General features: G+C 41.1%; 1 protein-coding gene across 2 annotated transcripts in view; it reads left to right on the top strand.

Annotated features, from left to right (window-relative positions):
• ANK3 (ankyrin 3) overlaps positions 1-26,299 on the top strand; it is a 205,971-nt gene that overhangs the window by 126,416 nt on the left and 53,256 nt on the right. The window contains exons 24-29 of one of the 2 annotated variants that reach the window (XM_051800208.1): positions 5,250-5,373; positions 7,136-7,147; positions 8,301-8,403; positions 14,092-14,198; positions 21,381-21,605; positions 24,701-24,855. In XM_051800208.1, the coding sequence (XP_051656168.1) occupies positions 5,250-5,373; positions 7,136-7,147; positions 8,301-8,403; positions 14,092-14,198; positions 21,381-21,605; positions 24,701-24,855 (726 nt within the window). The remainder of the gene's footprint in view (positions 1-5,249; positions 5,374-7,135; positions 7,148-8,300; positions 8,404-14,091; positions 14,199-21,380; positions 21,606-24,700; positions 24,856-26,299) is intronic. The other variant, XM_051800209.1, reaches the window with a different exon arrangement.

Below are 26,299 nucleotides of genomic sequence, written 5' to 3'. Positions count from 1 at the left end.
TAGCCAGGGAGCTGATTTCCAAGTGAGAGAAAGGCACGAATTTAGTAAACAAATCTAAGCTTTCCCTCACTTGGTCAGTGTTCATGTCATCAGCCAAAATGCTTCAGTGAGAGAAACTTGCTGAATGGCTTCTCAATTTGCCACAACCCTCAAGGTTTCTCTCCTAAAAGAAACTGATGACTTGGAAAGTAGAGGCTCAGAGACAAATGTCAGGAATATAATGTCCTTGTATTTTATGTCTTGCTGTGCCTGCTAAATAAGTATTTACATGGGAATTGTGTAATTTATCCTCCCTGCTGAGGACAGTTTGGTTTGCAGTCAAATCTTTCATTCTTTTTCCTAGATGACTCTGGCAAATCTGCCCAAATGAGGTTAAGTGTTGGGAAACCGCTACACCACAAAAAAGAAATGGTGTTTTTCTGAAATATGTGAACATGATTTTGGGGGGAGGGAGGGGGGAAATGAAGGCTCATCTTCATATATAGCAGAAAGTTTGTAGAAGAACACAGAGCAATTCTGATGCACACCAAACATGTGCTATGCTTTTTTTGTTAGAGATAGCAAATAAAAAAAAATGTGAAAGCCAAGACTGGAAGAACTGGGCCTTTCCTCTTACCATCTCCAGATGTGAGCTCACACCCTGTGCAGCTGGGAGCCCCAGTGGTGTGCCTGTGGCCACGGGGCTGGTGGGGAGCCAGGGATCAGCCATGCTAAAGCACAACTCCAGTTGTCTGTGGGAGGCCTGGAAGGGATCCCTTCCTCTGCAGTGCTTGCTCAGCCTCTTAGCGTCCCTCTGGGCGGCTGCAAGAGCTTTAATCTCCTAGAGGAAGCTGGAGTCCTGCTGTGACTGCCACAACCCAGAGATGAGCTCTGTCACAACAGCCCTCCCTAAAGCTGCCACTGCTGTCTCAGAGGCAAAGGGACAGCAAGCAATGGAAGCTGATGCATAGAGAAGTGAGACTGTGTGAGCAGTGAAGGGCAAAACCAATCCAATCCATAAACCCGATTAGGTATTGAGAATTTAGACAGTCAATAGCAAGAAACAGTTATTGTTGAGCTTTTAATTTTTGTGATTTGGTCTTCAGTAGATAACAAATTTCTAGGTGTAAATCAGGACACTGTTTTAAACCCATTTAATGGAGATTCTTCTCTCAGTAGGAATAAGTATCATGCTAATCAGTTCCCTGGAAGATTAGACAGATGTCCTAACAGAACATGAATGCACACTGCCTGATCCCTGAGTAGGTGCTAAAATACAGCAATTAAAATGCCTTTAAGACAGGTCAGGACATCCCCATGTATAAAAATCTGTTATTGGTCGTTTTAGGAGGGGTTGATTTATTATGTTTTTAAGCTTGGAGTTTTCAGAGTTTCTTTGGCTCCATAAAATTTCACAGGTTCATAAAAGTTTCAATGGTTTAGTACTGGCTTTTCTCCACACTTCTGCGAAACCAAAACCTTGGCTACAACTTGAAGCGTCCTCCTCTTCTCTGTGGCTGTACCTCTTTTGTCATCAGACAGCTCTGGACAGACTGTGATGAGGGAGTGGCAAAAGCTTCAGGTACCTTTAGCAGAGCCAATGACAACCGTCCATTTGGATCCCAGGCTATGATTAAATTTTGTTTGGTACTTTTCCCAAGCCACATGATGCCTTCTCTCTCTTGCCGGAGAGCCTGTATTTCTCGCTGGCCTCTAAAAGAACACCTGCCCTGCACTCCTGCAACTCCCAGCTGTAGGAGACATGCTGACAGACCAGAAAAATAGGGAAAACTTGGCATGAGAAAGGTGATGAGAGGTTCTTGGAGAGAAAAGAGTAAAGAGAATAGAACTCTCTATCCCAGAAAATAAAAACAAACTGCATGAGGGATAGGCTAGAATATAAAAAGTAATGGGTGGCATAGTGAGCAGTAATCTTTGCTAACTCTCCAGAAGTCTGAGAAGAGGGGGCATCATAGAAACCAGCAAGAGGCAGGTCAAGCTTAAAAGGGCTTCTCCTCCTGCAACAGGTAGACTTTTATGACTCCTTGCACAGGTCCATGGTGCAGTGAACACAAGAAGTTTACATAAGTTCAAAGTCTAACTGGAAGAATTTAAAAAAGGGAAAAAAGAAAAAAAGCTGTTCATGATTATACAAACCTCTTTCAGGTTTAGAAAATGTGTGCTCAAATCAGTGCAAGCTAGAAAAAAAATGTCCCAAAGGACTTCCAATGGTTTATATTCCTATATTTTTCTATGAAGTGTGGCTGCTGTCACAGACAGTGTACATTAGAACTGCTGGGCCCTTGCTTTGACGTACTGCCACTATTCTTTCCTGGATTTTGAGCTGTTTCCTATACTTGTGATAGCTGTGTTTGCCCACTGTTAGCAGGAACATGATCTTTCTTCAACATGTAATGTATTACGAAGGGAAGGATGGCAATTGCAGCAAAGCAGTGCAGTGTTCTTTGGTGGTTTTTCATCAGTGCCTCACTGTCGGGCATTTCTCTATCTTTCGTGTTCAGAGATGAGTTTTGTCTTCACTTTTCCGTGGGACTTCTCTCTGCAGCAACACCGTGTGCTGTGAGCAAACACTGTGCTCACTGTTACCTGAAGCACAGAGGATTTAGGCTGTGGCACCTAATTAAACAGAGTGGGATTGCTGAAACGTGCACCACCCACTTTGCTCCTGCCTCCCACGATCACAAAACAATGTCTGGAATTCTTTGAAATTACCACTCCTAGATGCAGTTTTTCCTTTGATGAGAGCATTTCATCAGAGTAATCCTGCTCTGGCTGGATTAGCTGCAGAGCGGGATAACATCTAATTTATTTTGCACCTCAGCTGCAATATTTCTTTTTTTACTATTCTCCACCTTGCCTTTGACAAACGACGTTCCTAAAGAAAATGCCACCTCTCTTCCTTACAGTGGCGCAGCGCTTGTCCTCAGGTGCTGTTAGGGCAGAAGTTCCCAAATTTACTGGATCAGCTCGTAGTTGCTTAAAGTTGCCCAGATCTCCCTCCCTGGGCCACCTCCTCGCCTCCCAGGCTTCAGTCCGTTTTCCTCAAGCTCCAGAGTTTGCCGCTGGAGCCAAGCACCCCGGGCAGGGAGGGATGGTCTCACGCCGGTGGCACCCCGAGGCAGGGCAGAGGCCGGGGGTGGGCGCGGGGGAGGTGCCGGCCCCGGGCCGGGGGGGCGGGCGGAGGCAGCGCCCTTCCCGCAGCCCCGCGCTCCCTCGCTCAGCCCCGGCATCAAGTTACAGAAAAACTACACCCTCGCAGCACCCCTATTTACATACAAATAACTGGAGTGCCTGCATTTATGTCACCATTCAAGAGGCTTGCCAAGGGAGGCTGTAATCCAATCAGCAGAAGCTTTAAAGGGATGTCTGCAGAGTGATTAAAAGGGGATTTTTGTTGTTTGTTGTTTTTTTTTTTTTAACTGTAGTCATTATTTTTCATTTTGTTTCATATTTGCAAAGGACTTTTAATCTGAGTTGAGAGGACAAAGATGCACATGTCCTAAAATACATGCGAAGAGATCAAGATGTTAAGAAGATCTCAGTTGTTGTGTGGAAAGCGAATATGACCCACAGGGATTAGTTTGCTTGTGCTGGTTTGGAGATTAAGTCTAAATCACTGCTTAAGGACTAATAGGACTAATAGGAATTCTTGGAAACACCAGGGAAAAAAAATCTTATAGACCAGACTGGTGAAAATGGCTTTCCAAAACAGTAAGACTTTTTTAAAGTTTCACTTGATGTATGATGATTCTGTTTCGGGTTTTTGAATGCTTTTTGGGTATTATGAACATTTTAGTTTTGAAACTGTTACTTAAAATACTGGTTGTTGCTGGGCTGGAGGAGAAAGTTGGTCTGTTTGTTTGCCGTTTGCAAAGCAGTAGCTGAAGGGGTATTTTTAGACTTGATTGTTAGTTTAAAACCAGAGCTCGCCTGTGGTTTCCTGAGTTTAGTGAATGGAAACTAGTCTGAACTCCTTGAATGAAAGCGGGAAACGGGAGTCTGGGGTTGGGAGTCACTTACCTTCGGGAATGCGCTGTTAAACTTCTCTGTTGTGCAACTTTTACACACCTAAAACGCGTTCACAACAAAGGAGGAGAGTGAATGTCGGCAAGCAGTGAGTTTATAGGGAGCGTTCGCTCCTCTGTGCTGTTGAGGGAACAGGGGGGTAAAAAAAAAAATCCAACAACCGCAAAAGGCATATTTTGGACTTGCTCTGTCAACGCAGGAATGTAGGTTTGCATGATGTAATGGCATGCAAATGCTCCCCGCCGGGCAGCTGCTCCGTTAACCCTTTGCGGCGCCTGCCCGCCTCTGCCAACATTTAACTTCCCTTCCTCTTGTTTTTTTCTAAACCGACTAACGATCTCTTTCCCTGTGGATGGATGGCCGCGTCCCATATGCTCCCGGCGGTTCCAGACGGGGTCCCGCCCGCCCGGGGGCTCGGCCGGGGCTCCGCGGGCCTGGCTTTGTTCTGCGCCGCGGGGATGGGGATAGGGATGGGCCGCATCGCCCTCGCCGGGGCGGAGAAAGGGCTGCAGGAAGCACTGAGCTTCAGAAAATCAACCTGGGAGCGGGAAGAGGTTCTTAAAAAAAACAAAAAAACAAAACCAAAAACAAACAAACAAACAAACCCCAACAAAACAACCAAACTAATAAAAAACCGCTAGTGACAAAAATCCCTTTCTTCCATTCAAACTTAACAAAAGTTACTGAGAAATACCCAAGGTGGAAGGCGGACCTCTTTTTTCACTCAGCCTCTATTCAAGCTTGCTGCACTTTTCCGTACTGGTGGGCTAACAGGCTGTCCCTCACAGCCATCAGTTGGTTTGGTTTTGTTTGTTGGTTTGATGTTTTTGTTTTTATTTCCCACGTGGAACTATCTAACTTTATTTTGTTAGCTCGGGCTTTTTTTGATAAGGAAAGCAAAAGCGTGTGTAATGATGCAAAGTACAGAAGAAGCCTTTAGCTTGCTGAAACGATTGGGCAAAAGTCATCCCTCGTATAACTTTACTGGATTTACATCAAGGTGGAGTTCTGCTTCTGTCATTTGCCCCCCAATAAAATTATTTTCTCAGGCCCATTCAGAGGGTGGATAATTAACATACTACGTGGAAAGAGCCTTAGGGAAAGTGGGGGTGACTGGATTGATTCCTTATTGGCGCGCAGAGAAGGGCGTTATGACTTGCTAAGTGCACAAACATTTACAATACGCGTAGCTCCTGATTTCAGCCTGACTTCTGTACTGGCAGGTGAGGATGCAATGACAGGCGATACGGACAAATACCTCGGACCCCAGGATCTGAAAGAGCTGGGAGATGACTCCTTGCCTGCTGAAGGATACATGGGCTTTAGCCTGGGCGCCCGCTCCGCCAGGTATTGTGTTTGCCGTTTCTCATGTTCGCGCGTCACCACAGCTACAAGTTTCTACAAACCAAGTGCGCTCTCACACAACACTGGAGCCTCTTTTGAAACGAAGTAGAGGGGGTGTACTTCCTTTGAAGCATATGTTCATTGCAGTTTTGTTTCATATTCTTTATTCATGTTGGCTTCTTATGGCAGTGGTACGGAAAACTTAACTATTCACTTTTTCTGGTCTCTGTTCTTGCTCTGAACATCTCCCAGTCACCTCTTTTGCAACTGGTCTAGAGACTGATCCAGAGCAGACAGCAAAACCAGGTTTCTTTTAAGTACTGCTGGGTCAGACTGATACTCACAGTAGAGGTGTCCTTAATGGGCTAATTTTGCTGAATAATGTAAATACCAGAAAAACTGAATGATAATCATTTTGCTATTTTGGTGCTTTTATTTCTTTAAAGGTGCTAGTAAGTAATCCAACCAAAAGAGACAATATTAAAGAAAAATTGCTCCTCCTCCCCCCCAAAAAAAAAAAATCAGGTTTACCCTAAATTTGTTGCAGGGTTTAATTTGACAGGGAATGGATTACGTGTTACAAAAAAAGCAGTCCAAAGTTTCTGTGAACCTGATAAAACATTGTAAACCTGATATGATGTCTGACTAATATTAATTCCAGTTCAGGTGTTTCTAGATCGACGTTTTAGATTTCATTTTTGAATGTTGCTAAAGCCTGCAGTGTGTGTTGCTCAAAACAATTAAAGCTGTATGAGCAGGGATTACTTCCATAGTTGTGGATTTGCAGTGTAGTTACTGACAGTTGAATTGTACTGAAGCTAATAATTAAACCTCGTAAGCTGGAGCCCTGAGGACTTTTTCCTATGCTGTAGTTTAAAGATCTGTTTTAGAAACTGAGTTCATTGTCTAACAGCAAATGGCAGCTCCCATAAAGTAAAGCTTAGATGTCTAGCCTTCAGTTTTGTTTGCTATGGTCGCATTAGAAATGCAAGCATGCAGTGCAGATTTGCTCTTTAGTAGTCCCCAGCCATGTTTTGCTTGACTTACAATTTTTAGGGAAGTTCATAAGTATTTATGTGATACATACATTCATGAGAAATGCCAAAATGCATTTAAATAGTCCATTAGATAGAAAATCAGCAAAACAAATCTGAAGGAAGAACCTTGTGTCATTGCAAATTGAATTAACAAAGCTGACATGCTGCTTTTAAAGAGGAGCCGGCGCGAGCAAGGTCCTCACACAGCACTCTCGGCCGTGGTCATTGCTGAAGCACGGCAGTGATGGTGGAGAGGGAGGTGCTCTGTGTGCAGAGCCGGGCACTGATTTACCTGACACCTCTGACTCATTACAGCCCTCTTCCTGCACGGAGCTGAATGCTCTCTGTGCAGGTGGCAGGGCAGAGTTTCACAGTCAAGATCTGTTAGTTAGATCTGAGGGTTCAACCCCACGTTTTCTTTGAGAGAAATCCAATATTCCCATGCTTCTGATTTTAGCAGTGCCATTACTATTTGTTGCTGCGTAGCTCATTTTTTTGCATTGCACATGTTATGCTCAGAGGAGACAAATACAGTGGTTTTCCTGTGAAGTATTTTATTTAGCAAAAAAAAAGTATCCTGTGGATGTATCTTACTGCTGATTCTGAGTGTAACATTAAGAAATGAACACATTAAATATATTAGCCATCCAGCCATAACATCTTGCTTTTCCTGTCTGATTCTTTGCTTTCTATTTCTCCTGTTTCTTTTCCACTGTAAATTGCTTTAGTCCAAAAGTCAGGTAAGAAGGCATGGCATCGTGTTACATCTTTCTCATCTTTCTGCTGCTGCCATTGCTTATTTTCATTTTATTCAGCATTAGAAAGTGACATGCTTTTATTTTTGGGAGTAGGGGGTGGATTCAGCCTTAGAGAATATCCCCCTGTTATAACAAATATAACTTAATTTCTTTATGCCCTTTATCATGTAAAAGTCTGCTTAACATATGCCTACAGTGTGTAATTAAGATCCCAGTTCTGCTTCCAGCACAAGGAGGAACGTGTGCTAAGGGACTAGAAAAATTCAGTTAGCAACTACTAAATGCATGAAACACGTTGTAGAGTTTTGAGTCTGAAAAGTGTTGCTAGTTCAAAAGTGTAATATGTTGTTGGATGTTGCTTTGTATTAATTCACGTTTTTTACTACTTTATTTTTTGTCACGTAGCAAGCATGTCTAGGCCTGCAGCATGTTTTTAGCACATACCATAATGTACCTTCCAGGGTTAAATATAACACACTCCTACGTTGATTTAATTGCAACACATTCAGAGTGATCTTAGTTATTTCTAAATAGTTCACCATGAACAAAATAACCCCCAAAACATCAGAATCTGGATTTAATCATCAATAAGCTAATTTTTCGTTCATTTCAAAATCATTACCCTTTCTTTCTAACTAAAGGAATAACTGGGGTGTTTTTAACGATGTCAAAAGTGGTTCAGCCACAAAGAAGATGACAACACATAAAACTTTCTCTTAGTTAAACCTGCTTCAGCAAGCTGAGCTTTATGGGCGGGTGCTGTAACCTACCCACAGCTACCCTGGGACCTGCCCTCATGGGTCTCCTTCCAGGATTAGGGCATGAAGATATTTATCAAAGTTCATCTAAATACTTGAATACACGTTTCTAGATCTATTCTAAAGCCACAGCATTACTGCCAAAGCAGTAAACATCTGTTGAGATTTTGCTTATGTATATTGTAGGGAAGGGGATATTTAACTATAGTCAAATACTTTTTATTCCATTTTCCCCCTTGTATTTATTTCAGAGATTATGTATATTTTGCCATCTTGTGCTATCCCTGGAAGTTGCATGTATTAATTTTTTTTTATTTTTATTTTCTGTTCATCTCATTGTCACCCGCACTTTCTATGATAAATGGTAAATACAACAGCCTCCGCTCCTTCAGTTCGGATAGGTCCTACACACTGAACAGGAGTTCTTATGCCCGGGACAGCATGATGATTGAAGAGCTGCTGGTACCAGCAAAGGACCAGGTATGTGCTGTGTTTCTGCCACCATGTAGTTTGGCTTCATATTTACAGGGGGTGAGTGTTCAGCCCTCTGTGCCTCCAAAGACTATCCCTGCTCTCTTAGCCATTGAAAAGGGGGAAGAAGGGAGCTGTGAGAAAGAAACTGTGGGGGTTACCACTTTGTGATTTTGATCCTGCACGGGACAGGTGATGGGGTCCCAAACCAAATGAGTCTTTTAAGGGACCAGTTATGTTTCTTAGAATGGGGTTGGTCATATGCTGAAGTCCTGGGAGCATGTGTGACCTAATGCTACGTGTGTCTTTAGAGTGCTTTGATAAGCTGGGAGCAACGTGTTTTACACTGAGCAACCTTTGTACTGCGTAGACTGGGAATTACTATTGCCTGTTCTGTCCACGTGGAGGGGACTCCAATTCCTGTCCTTGTTTTTCCACCCTTGGGAACAATTTGGCCTTGCAAAGATTAAGTTGTTATACACTGGTCAGTTTATGTATCTTTCAAATGCTTGTGCAATGACTAATACCATGAAAGCAGAATCTTTTGACCTGATTCTAGCACGGGAAGGTCTTTCCAAAAGATGGCGTACTATATGCTTTGTTTGTGAGTTCCTCAGCGTTTTCCTTGGTAGACTTGTTTCAGATTTTCAGACCTAACTGAATTACTCAAGAGTTTCTGGTTGCACTGAAGTCAGAGATCTGCTAGGAAGCGGAATAAAAATTCATATAAAAATCTTTATTTGGGAGTGATGAAAGGATTGTGTAGTGGAACTGTTGTTTATGTCCTGGAAGAGCATAATGTGGATTGTAACGAAACTGAGGTTTACTCTGCTGTTTTCACAGAAGAGTGTTCCTGCACTGGGGGGTTATTGATCTCAGAGGATATTTTCATGAGGGAAAAGGTCGACAGAGCAGGACTTACGTATTTTAAACCTTGATTGTATTAGTCTGTAAATTCAAGTGTAATGTAAGTTACCCAGTTTTACTACAGCTTTTACACGCAGTTTTGGTAGCATTATGAGAATGGCAGAAATTGGATTCTGTTTGAGCAACAAAATGTTTATTATTAGATTGTTACTTTCAAGTGAAATGCTGTAAACCACCAATAACCTTAATTTGCAACAGCCAGCTCGTGAGAGTTTCTAAAGCTTGCAAAGCAGTGATTTTGTGGTTTCGTTTGGTTTGAAGTCAGGAAACAAAATCTATAACCACTGGCACTGGGGATGAGAAATTATATGTCAGGGCTGAAAACCTAAAGTTGCTTTGACGCCTCCTAATCCTAAGACTTCATTAAGTGTTCTTGATATGATGGAAATTTCGGAGGAGAGGAAGACCCTTCAGTCTGAGAATATATTGCATTGTTTTATGATTCTGACCATTTTTGTGATTACCGTGAAAGTACCACTTGTCTGTATGTGGAAGCGTTACAGTGACACCTCACCAAGTACAGGAGCTCTGCTTCAGGGCAAACTTCATATTCTCTGGGAGCTGTCATGGACCTCTCTGCTTTCTGGAAGATCTTTTACAGTGTTGACTCTTGAGCTGACAAGGCAACAGATTCTAGTGCTGGTGCTGAGCAGCAGTGTAGGCTGTTTCCATTGCATTTATAATCTCTGTGTTTTTGTGATTCCGGTTTTTGTCCTGCAATGATTGTGCAATTATTGCAATTACTGCAGTTCAGCACTGGTCCGAATTTGTCATGTAAAATGAAGCCAGGCTGGAGGCCTGGTTGTCAGTCTAGCTGGGAATGTTATTCTAATCTTAATACTTTAGATAAACTTTAAGTATCTCATGTCCAGGAGGGGATCAGGAACAGGAAAGGTCGTAGTGGGAAAAAAATACCAGTTCTGTCTTGAGAAGTTAGTAAAACCATGATTCTCTGAAAAACAAGCAACATAAACCCAACAAACTATCTTCATGAAAAAGGGAGCCCAGCTAAAAATTTCTGATACGGTTTCTGCAAACTTCAATGTCCTGACAAAAATATATCCATTTTCTGGAATTTCTGTTCTTCAGCCCAGCCCTAAATTTACAGCACTTTGGCAGAAGCAAGACTGCATTTGGGAGATGGAGAATACCTCTACCTTTCCTTCTCATGCTTCTATACATTGACAGGGTTCTAGATAATCTCTGCTATGGCAGTAGAAAGGAGGGGAAGAAAACCTCCAACTTGTGTTCCACTAGTGGAATTCATAGGAACAAAGAACACTGTGGGTCAAAACCAATGTCCTAAAAGTCCATCTGGAAACTGACAGGAGTTAAAACTGTTTTGGGAATCACAGTGCTCTGAAGCAGAGTGATCCATTGCCTATCTGCATATGCCATTTCCTCTGATTTTGTACATATCAGACCTGTCTGGACTTTGCAAGAGCAAAGTCTCAGAGTAATGGGAATTGATTTTATCACAAATATCAGTATGTAAAAGAGTAAGAAGCATTTGTCAACCTCTCGATCAGGTTAAAATAGAAGATCCCATGGTCACCTCTCCCCAGGATCACTGGGAGACTTAGGAGTGTGAAAAGAAACAAATGAGGAAGATTTGAAATCATTCTTTACTGAACCTCACTGCCAGCATAACACATCGAGTGTCAGAGAAGAGTTTCTAATAATTCCTTAGAAGTCATGATATTCTCCATTGTTTGCATTTGGTGGTTTATTGCTGACCCTGTTCAACAGGGAAGTCTGAATCCAGGCCACATTGTACCTCATAACCTGGCTGGGCAACGTTAAAATTTCTGTGTCCTGGCATATTACCTTGGATGCAGCAACTCAGACTAAATCCAAATGACTTTCTCCATGGAATAATTTACATCAACCTCTGAATTTAATCAGCCAAAGGCAGGATGACTCGAGCTGTCCATTAAATAGCAGCTTGCTGAATCACTTCAGTCTGGATAAATTCATCTGGGAGGAAGCATAAATTCTTCTGTTTGCTGAACTCTGATATTACACAGCCTGGATATTCAGTTATGCAAGCAGCAGGATCCTTGCCAGCAGAGCCATCAGTATTTTTATACACACATTTGCATCTAAGGCTGCCACACCCTTTAGCAATGCATAGTTAATCTCCCTCGGTCCAGGGAGGGAACACTGGGACCTGACCCAGCACAGGATAAATCCTGTGATTTGTTGTCACTGACAGTGTACCATCTTCTGGACTGCTTATATTGCAATTTAAGACAGGAAGATTTTTTTGCCTGCCTGGAAAATCCAGCACCTCAAGAGCCTGAAAAAATGAGAAGCACAGATGCGTGCTGTGTGTAAGATGCATGTGTCCTGCTATTAGCTTTTCCTACTCTGTTCCTCTGCCAAAATTATTGGCTGCAGGCTTTAGGTTTTTGCTTGCTCTAAATATGTCCAAAAGATTTGTTTGAGTGCACTTGGTCAGAAAGGAATGTTTTCAAACAGTAGTTACCTGGTGTCCAGACCATATCTCAGGACAAAGAAAGACCAAGGCAAACCTGCAGCACCGCGGTGAGCATAGGATCACCTCTGTCTAGCAGAGGTTATTTTGGAGTGATGATATTTCCTTGGAACTTATATGACCCTGTGTTTAGTTTTCTATGTCACACTGCTAAAGGAACATTAGCATTTTTCATCTATAGGAAACCTGACCCCACGTTTATTTGTTGATGTGTAGTGATGTTTATTTGTTGGTGTGATGCATGCCGGGGCCTCAGTGCAGTAACACTGTTATGCCTTGGCAGGCTTTTCAGTGGCAAACACCAAATTGTGCTGTTCCTTTTGGCACATTTCATTGTTTTGTCCTACTTTTGATGATAACGTTGATCAGTGAGCAAGTAATAAGTTTATTTTTGTTTATCTAAATATTTACAATGCCTAAGACAAGCTGTCTGAATCTTACACTGTTTGGTATCAAAAATAATAACGTGCTCAGTATGAGCTCTTACAAATCATTTGGAATAGCAGAAATCCACAGCATTTCTCAGGAAATGCAGGAGAATCTCTGGTGTCCTTTTGGAAAGACTTAGAAAACTGTCTTCATTAAACTAATGGTACTAATTAAATCCACTGTGGTTGCTTAATTGTCATTGCTTTAACAGCATTCATTTTATCTTTTTTTGTTTGATGGTGTATTTTGGTGTTTAACACATGCAAGTTTGCCCTTTATTGTTGTCTGTGTTTGAACCATCAGGCCTCACATACATATATTATAGCACAAAGTTCAACAAAAGATCCTTAATAAAAGTGTTAAGGTATGGAAAGGAGGAGACATGGAGCCATGTGGCACTGTGTTTGATGGATGACAGAGCAAAGTTGTACCCTGCAAAGATTTCTATTGATTGGCAGTAAATTATAGTGTCAATGGTTTTTTGGAAGGAAACCTGGCATGCTCATCTCTAATAAAAGAAATGACTAAAAAGTGAAACTTTTTGGAAACCCCAGAGTGATGGGAGGGTTGCACATCCTGGCCAACAACACAGCACTATCTGCCTGCTTATCTTGTGGAAGCTTCTCAACAGAAGTATTTTTGTGTGTTTACGACTGACCCTGCCAGATTTACTACTAATGCTGATATTTCTGTTCGACATCATGAATTTGCACTACCACTGTGTCAGCATATAAAAAAACCAGGCAGAAATAATAAAACTTCCCTGTGTAGAAGTGTATGCTTGGCTCAGGTTTGACTTTAACCCACTGAATTTGATTTGAAAACAGCCCATGAGGTTTTAGTCTAAATAGACTTTGCTCTCTCTAGATGCATTTGCCTCTAAGCACAAACAACCTACTTAGAGAAAACACTGACATCTTTAACACCACCTTGAGTGAAGATTGTGTGTTGCATGACAGCTTCCTGACTTACTTTTATTGATGTAATTTCTGATGGTGCTTCTTAAATTATGGAGAAGCTTTCATATCACCCTGGAAATAGGGGCAAACAGTGTTTGAAGATTGAATTTGTTTGATTTCGTAGGATGAAGGAAACAAAATAAGATGTATTTTACTAAAATGGCTTTGCTGCACAATAAGAGGAGTTTTAGGGTAAGAGCATGTTGCAGAGCACAGGATACAGGAGTGTGCATGTGTGTGTCTATGGGCAGCAGCAAGAAACAAATTACACCTCAGTGTCTGTCAGGTGGGGTAGTTAATTATAGCACCAGTGTTCCAGCACTTCACTGGGTTAAAGCTATTTTTGTAGAGATGAGTAGGGGCAGTGGCACTCCAGAAAACAGGTCTCATGTTGGTTATATGTGTATGAAGACAAACTCCCCTCCCACTGGGAACTCGCTGGTGCATTCACAGCTTCGGTGAAACTCTCAGTGAAGTTATTCACAGGTTCTGCTTGAACAAGGATCTATCCAATGGCAACTTCTGAGGGGGAATATTGTACTGCCTGTCTGCATGGTGTATGATTGCAGTACAAATGGTAATATATTTTTCAGTCTTTTTAACCTGGCACAGGTAAGTGAATACTGGAGAGACACATTGTTGAAACCGAAGGAGGTGTGAAAAGTGGGCAAAAAGAATGTTTTAAAGAGACATAAGATGACTTTATGTGTGTATTCCATGTTATTCTTACAGGATTTCCAGCATATATCATTTGTCAGCACTGCTATATGAAAAGGACTGGTCTAAATTTAATAGAATTATATTAACAAGCTTGTATTTAAGACAAGTGTTTTAATGTTAATTTTAAATTTAAATTTATCTTTTTTTTTTTATTTTGTTTTGAAGCACCTGACGTTTCAAAGGGAGTTTGATTCTGATTCTCTCAGACACTATAGCTGGGCTGCAGACACCTTGGACAATGTTAACCTTGTTTCCAGTCCCATCCACTCTGGGTAGGTCACTTAACAGTTTTCTTTTATCTTTAGATGTGGAAGTGTATTGTTAGCTGAAGAATACAGCCTGCTGTGATGGCTGATAACATGCCTGTTCCTGCTCCACTCAAAGCCAGTGGCAAAATTCACACTGACTTCAAGGAGGGTGCTTAATAACAGGAGTCAGTCCAAATTCTTGCATATCAAACCAAAAACTTGCTTCTGCACTTAATTTTCTGAATGCCAAAACATTGTAATCCCACAGACTTCTCTTTAATTGTTCAGTTTTGCTTTTTCTGTTGTTTATGCTTTGCTTTAAGTGTCATAAGCTGATTTTGTTTGAATTGTATTAAATTATTTGGAATATGAAATCAGAGATATAATGTTATACTTTCTGTTCCTTCACAGAGTAAAAAATGGGGAGATTTAATTTGACCTCTTATTTATACCTCCAAACTCCTGCCCAGTCTCCAATATCTGTATTTTGATTTTAGTGGTACTATTTGTTTACTTATGAGTCATCACTGTAATTTAGATGCTTCTTGACAGTACCACATAGACTTGATTTAAATGCACTAGTAGTGATGTCTGAATGCATATTGTAAAAATTTACAAATGAATGTGTAAGGAATCTTTGCATATTTGATTGTCTGTTGTAAATATTTGTTGTTTAATTTTTTGAGATCGGGACATAAAATTCCATATCTTTTTTAATTTACTTCCCCATTTTGTGACTAATTCCATTCTTATCATAAAAATGAGTGCAGCACATATCAAAATATTTCAGTCCCGATATAGCAGCAAGTCCCACAAATCTAAAGCAACAGTCCCACAATACACACCTGCTTCTGCTGAAGAGATCTATACAATGGTGGATTTTTTGGTCCTTAGCTGCATTTTTGGTCAGTGCTAGCACTGAAATGTCAAGAATTGCAGTATAAAAAGCTGAAGTCTGTTGGTTATCACAGAACAGTTTCAGCAAAGAACCTCAGAGAGCTGGCAGCCCACCCCTTTGCAGTACTGCAGGATAAAATGTAGGCAAGTAATTCCTGAAATATGTTTAATGTCTTAATTATCACTAAAAATAAGAGATGGTCCACCAGGTTCAGGAGTTCACTATCTTTTGTTATAGTATTCTTTCCCTGACAGTCAACATTTCTTTGCCACAGATTAAGCCTATTTTCTGTCATATCCGTGGTGGTCATGGAGAACAATATCTTATTGGTCTTTTAGCAATTGTTTTCTATGTCAGAAGACATGTAGTCCTGTCTTTTAGACTCAAATGTCCCAGCTCCTCCCAGGTGGTGCTTTCCACATTTCAGCACATCCTTGCTGCTCTCCCCCTGGCTCTCTCAGGTCATTCATGACACTCCTAACACATTTAAGCAATCCCATAGTGAGATTTTGGTAACTGCAATTTTTGTTGGTAAATGTTTGTGATCTGCTAGAATTTCTTGGCTCTTTTCTGAAATTCTGCATTTTGGTTATTTGTTTCTGTTTGGTGCTTGTGTGTTTGACTTCTTCTCTCTGTTACTATTTACCTTTATGGTATTTTAGTTTGTTGGTTGCAGACCCTTTTTTCATTTTTGCAGTCTGATCCTGTATGCCAAAGACTTTTCAGACCTTCTTTCTGTGTTGATATCATGAATGAAAACCTTTCCCAGGACAGCAGAGTGAAATCTGCAGTTGAAGTTCCCTTTCAGTGTAACAGTAATGCACTGATGGTATCTCTTTTGAGGTAACTTCTCGGGTGATTGTCTGCTCACCTTATCTATTCTGAACCTGAAGTACCAAGACAGTACTTCCACACATCAAAGAAGGAAGTCAGGTTCATTTGACATTAATTACTCTTGCCACTGATATACTGGCTTGTTTTTATTTTGAGGACCGGTGATAGGCAAGGTGTAATATCTTGATTAAATATCTTGATCCTTTAGGCCCTTATAGATTGAGCATTAAATAATTTACTCCTGAATGTTTCTGGTAGTTGAGATTAGATTGATTGGTCCAAAATTTTCTGGTTTCTTTTCATCCTGATACAAAATAGGTCTGATGTTTGAATCCTGCCACTCCTCTGGGGCAGTACTTTCTGCCCTTAGGTCTTCAGCATGCTCACTAATGGTTCCAACCCTCCAAAACGTGTATTCTGTGGACATGGGATCTTTCACATCAGCTCCTTCAGATCTGCTCCTTTGGTACATGAGTCCATACTAGTGCAGAGGTGATCTTTGCTGCCCAGAGGGGAAGGGCTGCAGACCTGCAGCAGGGGAGCAAATTGTGGGGTTGCAGAGGAGGGAGAGGAGAGAGATTCTCCAAACAGGTATAAATCAAAATATCTTCCAAACAGGTACAGCTTTTCCAACCCATATTTCTCATTTGACCTTTCAAGTGCATCAGAAACGATGCTCTGATGATTCAGTTCCTTTGTTAAGAAAAAAAAAAACAACACCAAACCTCACTCTGTTTATTTTCTTTTTAGTTGTGGCCTCATAATAAAATATGATACTGTTTGATTTTCCTTGTTATCTTCACCTAGAGGCAATCAGCAAATGTTCCCTTCTAATCTTCCAGTACCTCAGCACAGAATGCAGAGGATCATGACTTTTCACATCTCTTTTGTCAGTCTTTTTCTGAAAAGCAGCTTCTTTTCTGCTTGTTTGTGGTGCTTTATCCCCATCTTTGTCCCCCACAGGTCTTTCTGTGGCCATGGCCAGGGGCACAGTGGCCAGGGTCACCTGCTGTCAGCAGCCCTTGTGCTCTGGGTGGCCCTGCAGGCAGGGTCTGACCCCTCTGCTCTTTGCCTACTTCATCCCCCCAGGGCTCCCAATGTGCCGTGCTGGGGAGCTCCTCTGCTCCCTCGGGTCCCTCTTTTACTCATTTACCCACTGTCAGAAGAGAGCACCAATATTTGTTCCCATTTCTTAACTGAGGCAGAAGGGGAATTTTGGGAGCTGGATGTGGAGAACCAGCAATGTATCAGTGAAAGCTGAAGAAAGAAGAAATTGTTGGCAGTAGTTTCGACTCTTCTGGTTTTTCCTTTTTTCAAGCCAAGATAATGTTTTATGTTTTCCTTCTTGAGCTCAGATAAGTTGTTTTGCCAGCATATATTTTGAACAGGGTCCATTGTAAGCAGTACATTGAAATGCGTCATGAATCTTGAGGCCTCTGGAAGGGTAGAGACCCTTCCCAAAATGACCTTCATTCAGCTCTCAGAGGTGAGCTTACTCCTGCAACTTTCCCAAAGTAAAAAATGGGTGTGCTCTCTTCATGTTGCCTTTTTAACTCCTTGGTTTTCTTATCTGAAAGAAGGAAATGAGTGTGTCACACTGCCTTCCATATTGAGAAACTCAGAAATACCGGATCCAGTCTTGCAAGGTGGAATACATCAAATTAATTATAGTTTACTCCAAGCAACCTCCTGTACACAAAGAAGAACTTATTTTTGACAGCAGTGTAATGAATGGCATGGACTGATACTCCTTTCAAGTGTCCTGCCATACATATGTTCATACATTATGCTTTGGAAAATGAACTGCTTTAGAAAAGTTCAAGAACTGATTTTCCATGGCACAGTGGAGCATGTTTGGGGAATTCAGTGAAGTTGTATTACAATAAATTATCTGGTGACCTAAGTAAATTGTAAATGCTTTTCTCTGTGAGCTTCTGCACTTTCCAGAAAAATTGTGGGGTTGTGCTGACTAATTAAATGACCACTCCCTTTCAGGTTTTTTTCCCATATGTAGCATATTTTAGATGACATATGTCATAATATGTGGAGCAAAAGCCAAATAATTTCTAAAGCTGGCCTTCAAATGTGTTGCTTTTGTTATTTTTCGATTGTTACTTTTTCTTTGCACTTATTATTGATATTTTCTGTTGCTTGCCTCTAATTATCTTACATTAATTTTCCCATTTGCTTTCTAAATTATTTTGCAGCTATTCCTCTCCACTCCCCCAGTATGATTCAAGGTGATAACTCTGTGCTTTCTGTGAATCCTCATTTTCTTTTTTTTTTAACTTTTTTCCCACAGAGTGTGTGTAGATGTTTGTAGTGCATCCTCCCACATCCTCATATCCTCATCCCTTCCATGTATTCAAGTAGAAATGCTCATTAGCCTTTAGCGTTGTGTTTTAGAGATCATATTGTAGTTTCCATTATTAGTGCAACATTAATTTAGGTAAGCATCAGCTACTAATATTTTAGATAGAAAGTGCATGAAATACTGTTTGGAATTGTTGTTATTGTTTTAAATGGTAAATTACTAATTTGAAAACTAAACAAGGAAATAATTCATTAATATACTGCTGACAATGATTATCTTTTTATATGAGAGCAATATGCATAAAGGCTGATCTGCTACAGGTTTTGTCCTCACTGAAGGCTGCAGTGTGGTGGGGACACCAAAGCTGTGAGGGGCTGGTTGCTGCCATGGGGCACAGGCTCATGTCAAGGGTTAATCTACCCTTGCTGTGAGCAGTGTGCAGTAGCAGTGCTAAGCTCCAGGTTGCCAAGCCTAGACTGACCTTAAAATCTACAACCTAAACATACCTGTTAACTTGGGGATTGTTTTTTATGGGTACCTAGCTTTAATTTCTATTGATTTTTTTTTTAATTATTAATTTAAGTCAGTAGATTTAGCTGCCTAGAGATTTTTGACAATTCACACTGTCACACATCATTTAAATAGTTTGGATACAGAAGACAGCATCTTATCTGAGTGTAAGTTTTGGCATGTTTGCATTAGACGAAAACCTCCTTTTCATTATTAATTCTGAGATGCCCTAACAAACCTGTAATCATGTACATGATAGGAAGCTCTCCAAAAATTGCTTTGTACCGAGCCATCAGGCCAAGGCCAACCTGGCCAAGCTCCCCAGGAGGCTCCTCCACAGTGCATGGACCAGATGTGACTCCCTGGAGCTGCTGCAGCATCAGCCCCAAGGGATGCTCCAACCAGGCATCCCCTACACTTCCATGTAGTCTGAAAAGGCCCCCTCTTCTCTGCAGACAGAAGCCATGCACATGACACGAGATTTTGCTGATTTTGGCACCAAAGCACCAATTGCAGCAGATTCCTTTTTGTGTTCTCTCTTCAATGACCAAGGACTGTGGGTCCCTGCTTAATATTTTTCTTTGCTTCATGGTAAATTTAGATGGATTGCCTTAAGCTCTCTTCACAGCTAGTCACGGGCTGGTTCCCTGCCAGCTCTGAAGACCCACCACTGGCCTGCCCTTCCACTTGCTCAGTGGCATCTGCCTGCGGCCATCAGCCTTTCACCATCCACCCTATGGATCAATGGCAGAGAGAAAAAGCACCATAAACGTGTTGACAGGCCAGTAGTACTCAGAGAGGGAACCAAAGGTCCAGGCTCTCTAGAGCTGTGTGTCTGCCTGATACAGCCTTCTGTTAGCAAACAGAGAAGTGTTTCAGTAAACAGAGTTTACAGACACTTGAGATCTTGTGGTCTATAAATATTAAGATTATCATAACTTATAGGGTATATAATTTAAAGATCAAGCATATTGGTTTTGACACAGATCCAGTATTTACAGAAAGTACTTGGTTAGCCAAGATCCTGTCCCACTGAAACAATTCCTCTTATGAGGAACTGGGATGCCCTAGTGGCAACATTTGCAGTGTACAATGCGTTTATCTAGAAGAGAAATGTGGAATGTGGATACAACTTATCTGTATGAAAATGCTGTGAAATATCATGCTTCAGTATTGTAAAATGTCTGGGGCATAAGAAACGATAAATTGGGGTTAGAATCATCTTAGAGAGCTCCCCATCTTTACTGATGGATTTTGAGTTGAAGAAAGGCAATGTAGTAATTTCTTGATCTGGAATTCAGTGGGATAACATTTCTGTCCTACTTCATGTATTTACAGCTTGTGTCCCCACTTGCACCTCTCCTGCAGACTGCTAAATGCCAAATTTTGATTATGCTCCTGCTTTTGTGCAGATTTTCCCCACCCACATTGGCCAGATTTCTGAATGCAGTTTATTTGCAGGCTTGTCCAGGCTGCAACTTTTGATACCCTGCTGGTCTTGAAAGCAAATGTTACAGTCTTGTACAAATTCCCAATCGTACTTCAGAGCATTTGGGGGCTTTTTTAAAGAACCTTCACAACCCCCCTGGATACTGGCTCACACCCTTAGTTGAATTTATTGTAGGGAACCAGGAAATTGAATGGATTCACCTGTTAGTCATGTGAGAGTTTAGTAAGAGCTGGAAGTTTTGGCAACAGCCTTGAAAATAGTGAAACCATGAGACAGATGTGCATATCATACAGAAGGAACAAACAAAAACTGTATTGGCTTCAGGACTGAGTTGGTAACTCATGTCCCTCTTGATACCAGCCTGTTATTGCATCTTCCGCCTGAAGCTATTCTAATATTAATTGCTAATATTAATTAGTCCCTTGCTAATAAAAAAGATTTTATTTAAAAATATACCACTCGCCACTTAGAAATATAGTTTCTTACCCTTCTATTGTTAAATGGAAAATTATGCATTGGAATGACACTAGCAAATGGGAATTTTCTTTAATGTCTTTTTGCTAATGAATATCATCTTCAAAGAGATGTAGTGGCATGATTTCCTCCAAGAAGCAAACAGCCTAAAGGAAGTTACATACTTGATAGTTGTCGCTCATGTTCCCCATCAGTGGAAACCCTTAGTAGCCTGGACTAACTGTCACCCTTGGTGACAGCACTTGCTCTGCCAGCACTCAGGAGTGTTTGCAGATGAGACTGTGAGGAGATTTTGAAGGCTGAGATCCCCCAAATAATAAGCATTTTTTATATTCCTTTTTCTACACTGTCTGGTTCCTTTCTGCATGTGAGGCTAATTACTTTCATTTGTGGACAGTAGAGCTAATGGTAACAGAGGGATGTTTTAAAATTCTAACAAGCCACTACTAATACACTACTTGTATACTCTTTTAATCCAAATTACTCAGTCGCACCTGGTCATTTCATCATGATGTTGCTAGACCTTTAGCAATTCCTGCTTTTGATAACCCATAGTTAACATGTAAGTATAAACTTTAAAAGAATCTCCATGTTCTTTTTAGTTAAGCTGGGATCGGGAAGATGTTTCTAATAATGTTTTAAAGTCTGTGGCGGTTGACTTTTTTTTTACTGATCTTCTGCTCGTTTTGTGACCGTTTTCGTTGATGTGTTCCCTTTTCCCTGCAGTTTCCTGGTTAGTTTTATGGTTGATGCACGTGGGGGTTCGATGAGGGGCAGTCGCCACCATGGAATGAGAATAATCATCCCACCGCGCAAATGTACGGCCCCAACCCGCATCACCTGCCGCTTGGTGAAGAGGCACAAACTGGCCAGCCCCCCACCCATGGTTGAAGGAGAAGGATTGGCAAGTCGACTGGTAGAAATGGGGCCAGCAGGGGCACAGTTTTTAGGGTGAGTTGTTCTACAAGTTTAATTGTTTGCACTCACGTCGCATCTTTCATTTCCTTTATCCTATGGGTCTAAGTTAGTTAAACATTGACTCTACCTCATCTGAGCATGTAACACAGGGAACTTAACTTAAAACATTAAAAAAATCCAACCTGCCGTTCCATCCAGAAAGTACCCTTGTATTTTAACGGGACTTTTGCCTCTGTGATGACTGCAGGATGGAGACGAAGGTAAGGAATGCCGTGAAAAGGCCAGGGCCTGCCCCCATCTACTCATGCAACCTGCCTTGGAAGTCAGGAGGAGTGACACACCTATAGCACAGGTTTTGACTCCCTTGCTTGTAGAGTATTTAGAGAAACAGCACTGTCACAAAGAAGTGTCCTAAAGACACCCACAAGGACTCAAATATTGAGCTGTGTTCGCAGTGTGTGCAGGGCTCCCTCTGGAGTTGCTGGGAGCTGCCTATCTCTGTGTTGTGGAGCAAAGCCACTTGGAGTGAGGGCAGAGCAGTTACTGTAGAGTGGTAGTACAAATGGTATAAATGCTAGGAACTGACTTTTTAGAAGCTTAAAATAGGGGAAACAATCCACTATGATGTGGCCTTTTTTTTCCCTAATTATAAATTTTGTTCATTACCATGAATGGCACCTTGGTGTAAACTGCTGATTCTGTCGGGAATGACAGCTTGTTCCTAATTTCCCCTTCTCGTTTCTCTTCCTGCTGCATGGATGTTATTCAGTAAACTGCATCTTCCTAAATCTCCTCCCCCTCTAAATGAGGGTGAGAGCATGGTTAGCCGAATCCTGCAGCTTGGTCCACAAGGAACAAAATTTATTGGGTAGGATACGTACGGAAAAGATACAGAATGTCTACAGTTTTTCTTTTGTTTCAAATTTTTCGTTATTCCCATTTTTATTTTTCTTTAAGTTCTCCAAAACTTTCAGTTGATTTATGTCACTGAAAGAGAATCATAGTGGCTTGATTTTAATATAGCTCTGCTACTACCTTGTGCTTATAGGCATGTAAAATTCACTGCCAGCATTCTGCTTTCATAACTTCTGTGCTTTCGTAATTTTTTAAATTTGAAGTGTTTCTACTGCATTAAATACATTTTAATACACAGTGACAGTCCTTTAAGTTCAACCCTGTGGTAGAGAAGGTATTTACAGGCCTTGAGTGAGTCTGTTTTGGGAAGAGCATTTGTAACGTTACCACATAAAATCTACTATTCATGAAAGATTATTTAGAAAAAACGTTATTGAGTGAATTAATTCATTCGGCAAGGTTGGAGAAATACTAATATTTTCAACCTGCAAGAGGCATCTTTTTAAAATAAATTTATAAAGCCAAATATGCAATCCAAAGGAACTGCAGTGTATAGTCTAAATATGTAAGAATGTTTCCTTATGTTTTTGACTGTTGTTTTCAAACCATATTGTGAAATTTATTGCATTAGGTTTTCAAAATATTGCTGAGTGTTTGGTGTTCCAAACCTGTTCAATACCTTCTCACTGAGTATTCTCGTTAAATGTCATGCACAAAATTGTGTGGTTTCTAAATATTTACAGAGACAGTATCTGAAATATTAGCCTGCAAAGATTGTACTACAGTGGTAGTTTTCAGTTTGTACTCTTTTTGAACTAGAGAGTAAATATCTTAAGCAATGTATTTGAATTTTTGGTATTTACTTGCTGTGCACAATGGGAGACAGCAGCTGCATCCCTATTTTTTGTTAAAGGACTTGAGATTAGAGTAGTAGCCTGGGTGTTCCTGAAAGCATCTAAAATATGTATTTATTAAACTCTTTCTCTATTTTCATGGGACAAAAAAAAAAAGACTAACTCCTCTCCCTTGGTATTGAATGTAAAAACTGGACTTCCAGCTAGTTTATTATCCCTCATGATGGCTGTCGTGATTTCATGCTCAAGTAATCAGTTGGTTAATGCACCCAACACCTTGCAGGTGCACAGTACCACAGAAGTGCTGCATACTTCTGCCATCATGCGATGCTGCTTTTAACAGAGTTATTGCAAAGCAGTTAAATCCTTTACAACCTCTGTAGGAAAATAATGATACTGTCTATTTAAATGTCTTAAAGCTGCATAATCCATAAATGTTCACTTACGGTGTGATTTCAGTCAGTTTGTCTTAGCATACTTTAAAATGCATATCCTGCCTGTGAAGTGTTTGGCAAAAGTGTCTGTTTTGTTGAGGAATGGCACATGAAGTGAATGGTGGTTTCTGTTGGTTGTTCATAAAAACTGTTCAGTAATGCACTTGCAGTCCTCTGTTGAAGGTACATTGTCTGGTGACATAGGTGTATTATCAACCACCTTATCATTCCCCTTCCTTCTCCCTAAAATGTTTGACAGTAACTAATTTAAATGTGGTTGTGATGTTGTTTAACCCAGAGAAATCCCTTCTGAAAGGATCTAAAGGTTCCCCAGTGATGTTTCCTGTGCAGAGGTTGCAGCTGTGATGCTGGGCATGAGAACCAGAGTGAAGCTAAAGGGAAACAGTCTCTTGTATTTCACAGGAGCTGCATCAACAGAGAGCCAGGGAGAGCTGTGAAAAGTTTGGGACTTAGTCTGAAGTTTAAAATCTGCACACATGCATGGTTCCTGCTCCAGTCAATGGCTGTTGCATGCATTTGGATAGCCAGACTGTTTCTGAAGTGACTTTGTGCCTTCAAACTCTCTGAGCCAAATCCGAATTTTGACTATGCTAATGCCAATTAAAAGTCAGCATTGCTGCGTGTGCTGGAGGCAGGTTGGATCACCTACATCCTGGGATAAATGAACAGGGAGAATTCTCCTTAGCAAAAGTTGTCAATTTTGTTTCTTTCATGTAGCAGAACAAAAGATTTACACTAAAAATGAGCTATATATGTTAATATTTTCGAGTTATCTGTTAATTATAGTTTAAATGATAAAGGATTGTGCAGCTTTGGCAATTTTAAAATTTTTGGCAATTTTTTTACCATAACAATGTTAACTATTTAAAATTACTATAGTTTTCTTAAGATCTTAAGACCCGTATGAAATTAAGGGCAGTGGGGAAATACAGGGTTAAAAATAACATGATTGCTTTTTCTCTAGCCCTGTCATAGTGGAAATCCCTCATTTTGGATCAATGCGAGGAAAGGAAAGAGAACTAATCGTGCTTCGAAGTGAAAACGGTGAAACGTGGAAGGAGCACCAGTATGACAGCAAACACGAAGACTTGACTGAAATACTAAATGGCATGGATGAAGGTAAGTACTTCTCCAAGCTTTAGCAAGCCTTACCTTTGTGCAGGTTTGCTACCACCAGCTGACTAAAGCAACAGGAAGTAAAACAGTGCAGGGGATATCTGACTTTGGGGAATACAGTGTGTGTTCCATATTAAACTAGTGGAAAGGGTGTAAAGAGAAATTGTTCCGCAGTCGCCTGAAGACATCCTGAAATGAGTGGTAAGTGTTGGTCTGAAGTCTTGCCAAGTTGAAGCAAAGTTGCACAGTTGCTTTACAGTGTGAATTTGAGAATAACACCCAGCTGGAGGTAAGTGTGTCTCAGCTGCTCAGGCAGGGCCACAAGAAGGTCATTCCAAACCAATGATGAAGTGTAAATATCAGCTCTATTAGGCTTTTCCACAGATGCAGACCTCAGCCCATAGAGCATTCTTCTTTGAAATGGTGGTGTTAGAGATTGCCTCCCACAAATACTCAACCTGCCCTCCTGATGCCCATCTGGGAAGTCTGGCTCCCTTGTTTTGCTTGGATGTTGCTGTTTATGTGAGAGTCCCACAAGATGAGAGGACCCAGCTGTACACAATCCATCAGAAGATGCTGTGACAGATGGTCCCTGAAGACATATCATGGGCAAAGCCAGGCTGGGGCTGCACTGATTCCTTGGCACCGCTGCTTTCTTTTCCTAGCAAGTATTTTGAAGTCCTGATAAACCGTTGCTTGAGCCTTTTGCATCTCAGTCTGAATGAAATAGCTTGAGGTTTGAACTTTGGTTTTCTCTTAAGGGTTTATCCTCAGGGTTTTCTCTGGATAACCTCCTACAGAAAGTCACAGTGTGGTGGGGTACAAGCTGCAGGGAAGTGCCTTCATTATCAGCAGAAGCGTGTGAAGGAAATGATCGGGCTGTGGATGACAGCTATGGGAGGTATTTGCGAGGAGGCTCTGCCTTTGATCTCCTCCTCTCCTTGTTTGAAGAGGGTAGCCCCAGCTGAAGGCATGCCTTGAGAATGGGGGGAGTGGTGCTGCTGTGAGGGTCTCCCTGGCCATCTGAAATTTAGCATTTTTACCGATTTTCTGGTCGTCTGGGAATGGGAACAGCAGGATAGGCTTGTGTAGTATTTACACTTCAAAGTACTTGAACTGTATTTCAGCTTGTAAAAACACAGAGCAACAGCAAAGATCTGCTTGTTACATGATGATCTATCGTAGCTATTTATTTCAAAATAAATATAATCAAAACAATCAAACAGGAGGGCAGAAACACTGCAAATGTTTTGTCAGTGGGTTTGGAAAAATAAAATAAACCTCATCACAGAAGGGTACCTAAAAGCAGTGGAACAGGTGAAAGAGTGAGCGCTGCCCAGGATAGTATGGCTTGGGGAATTATAATTGCTTCAGGATTGAATGCAGTAGTTGCAGCCTTTCAGAAAGAAAAATCTCACCACTGCCCCTCCTTCTCTGCACACTAGCA

This window comes from Manacus candei, unplaced genomic scaffold (assembly GCF_025592945.1).
Source record: "Manacus candei isolate 608988 ecotype Guabito, Panama unplaced genomic scaffold, ASM2559294v1 h1tg000050l, whole genome shotgun sequence".
Classification (NCBI taxonomy): domain Eukaryota; kingdom Metazoa; phylum Chordata; class Aves; order Passeriformes; family Pipridae; genus Manacus; species Manacus candei.
This window is presented reverse-complemented; position numbering and strand designations above follow the sequence as displayed.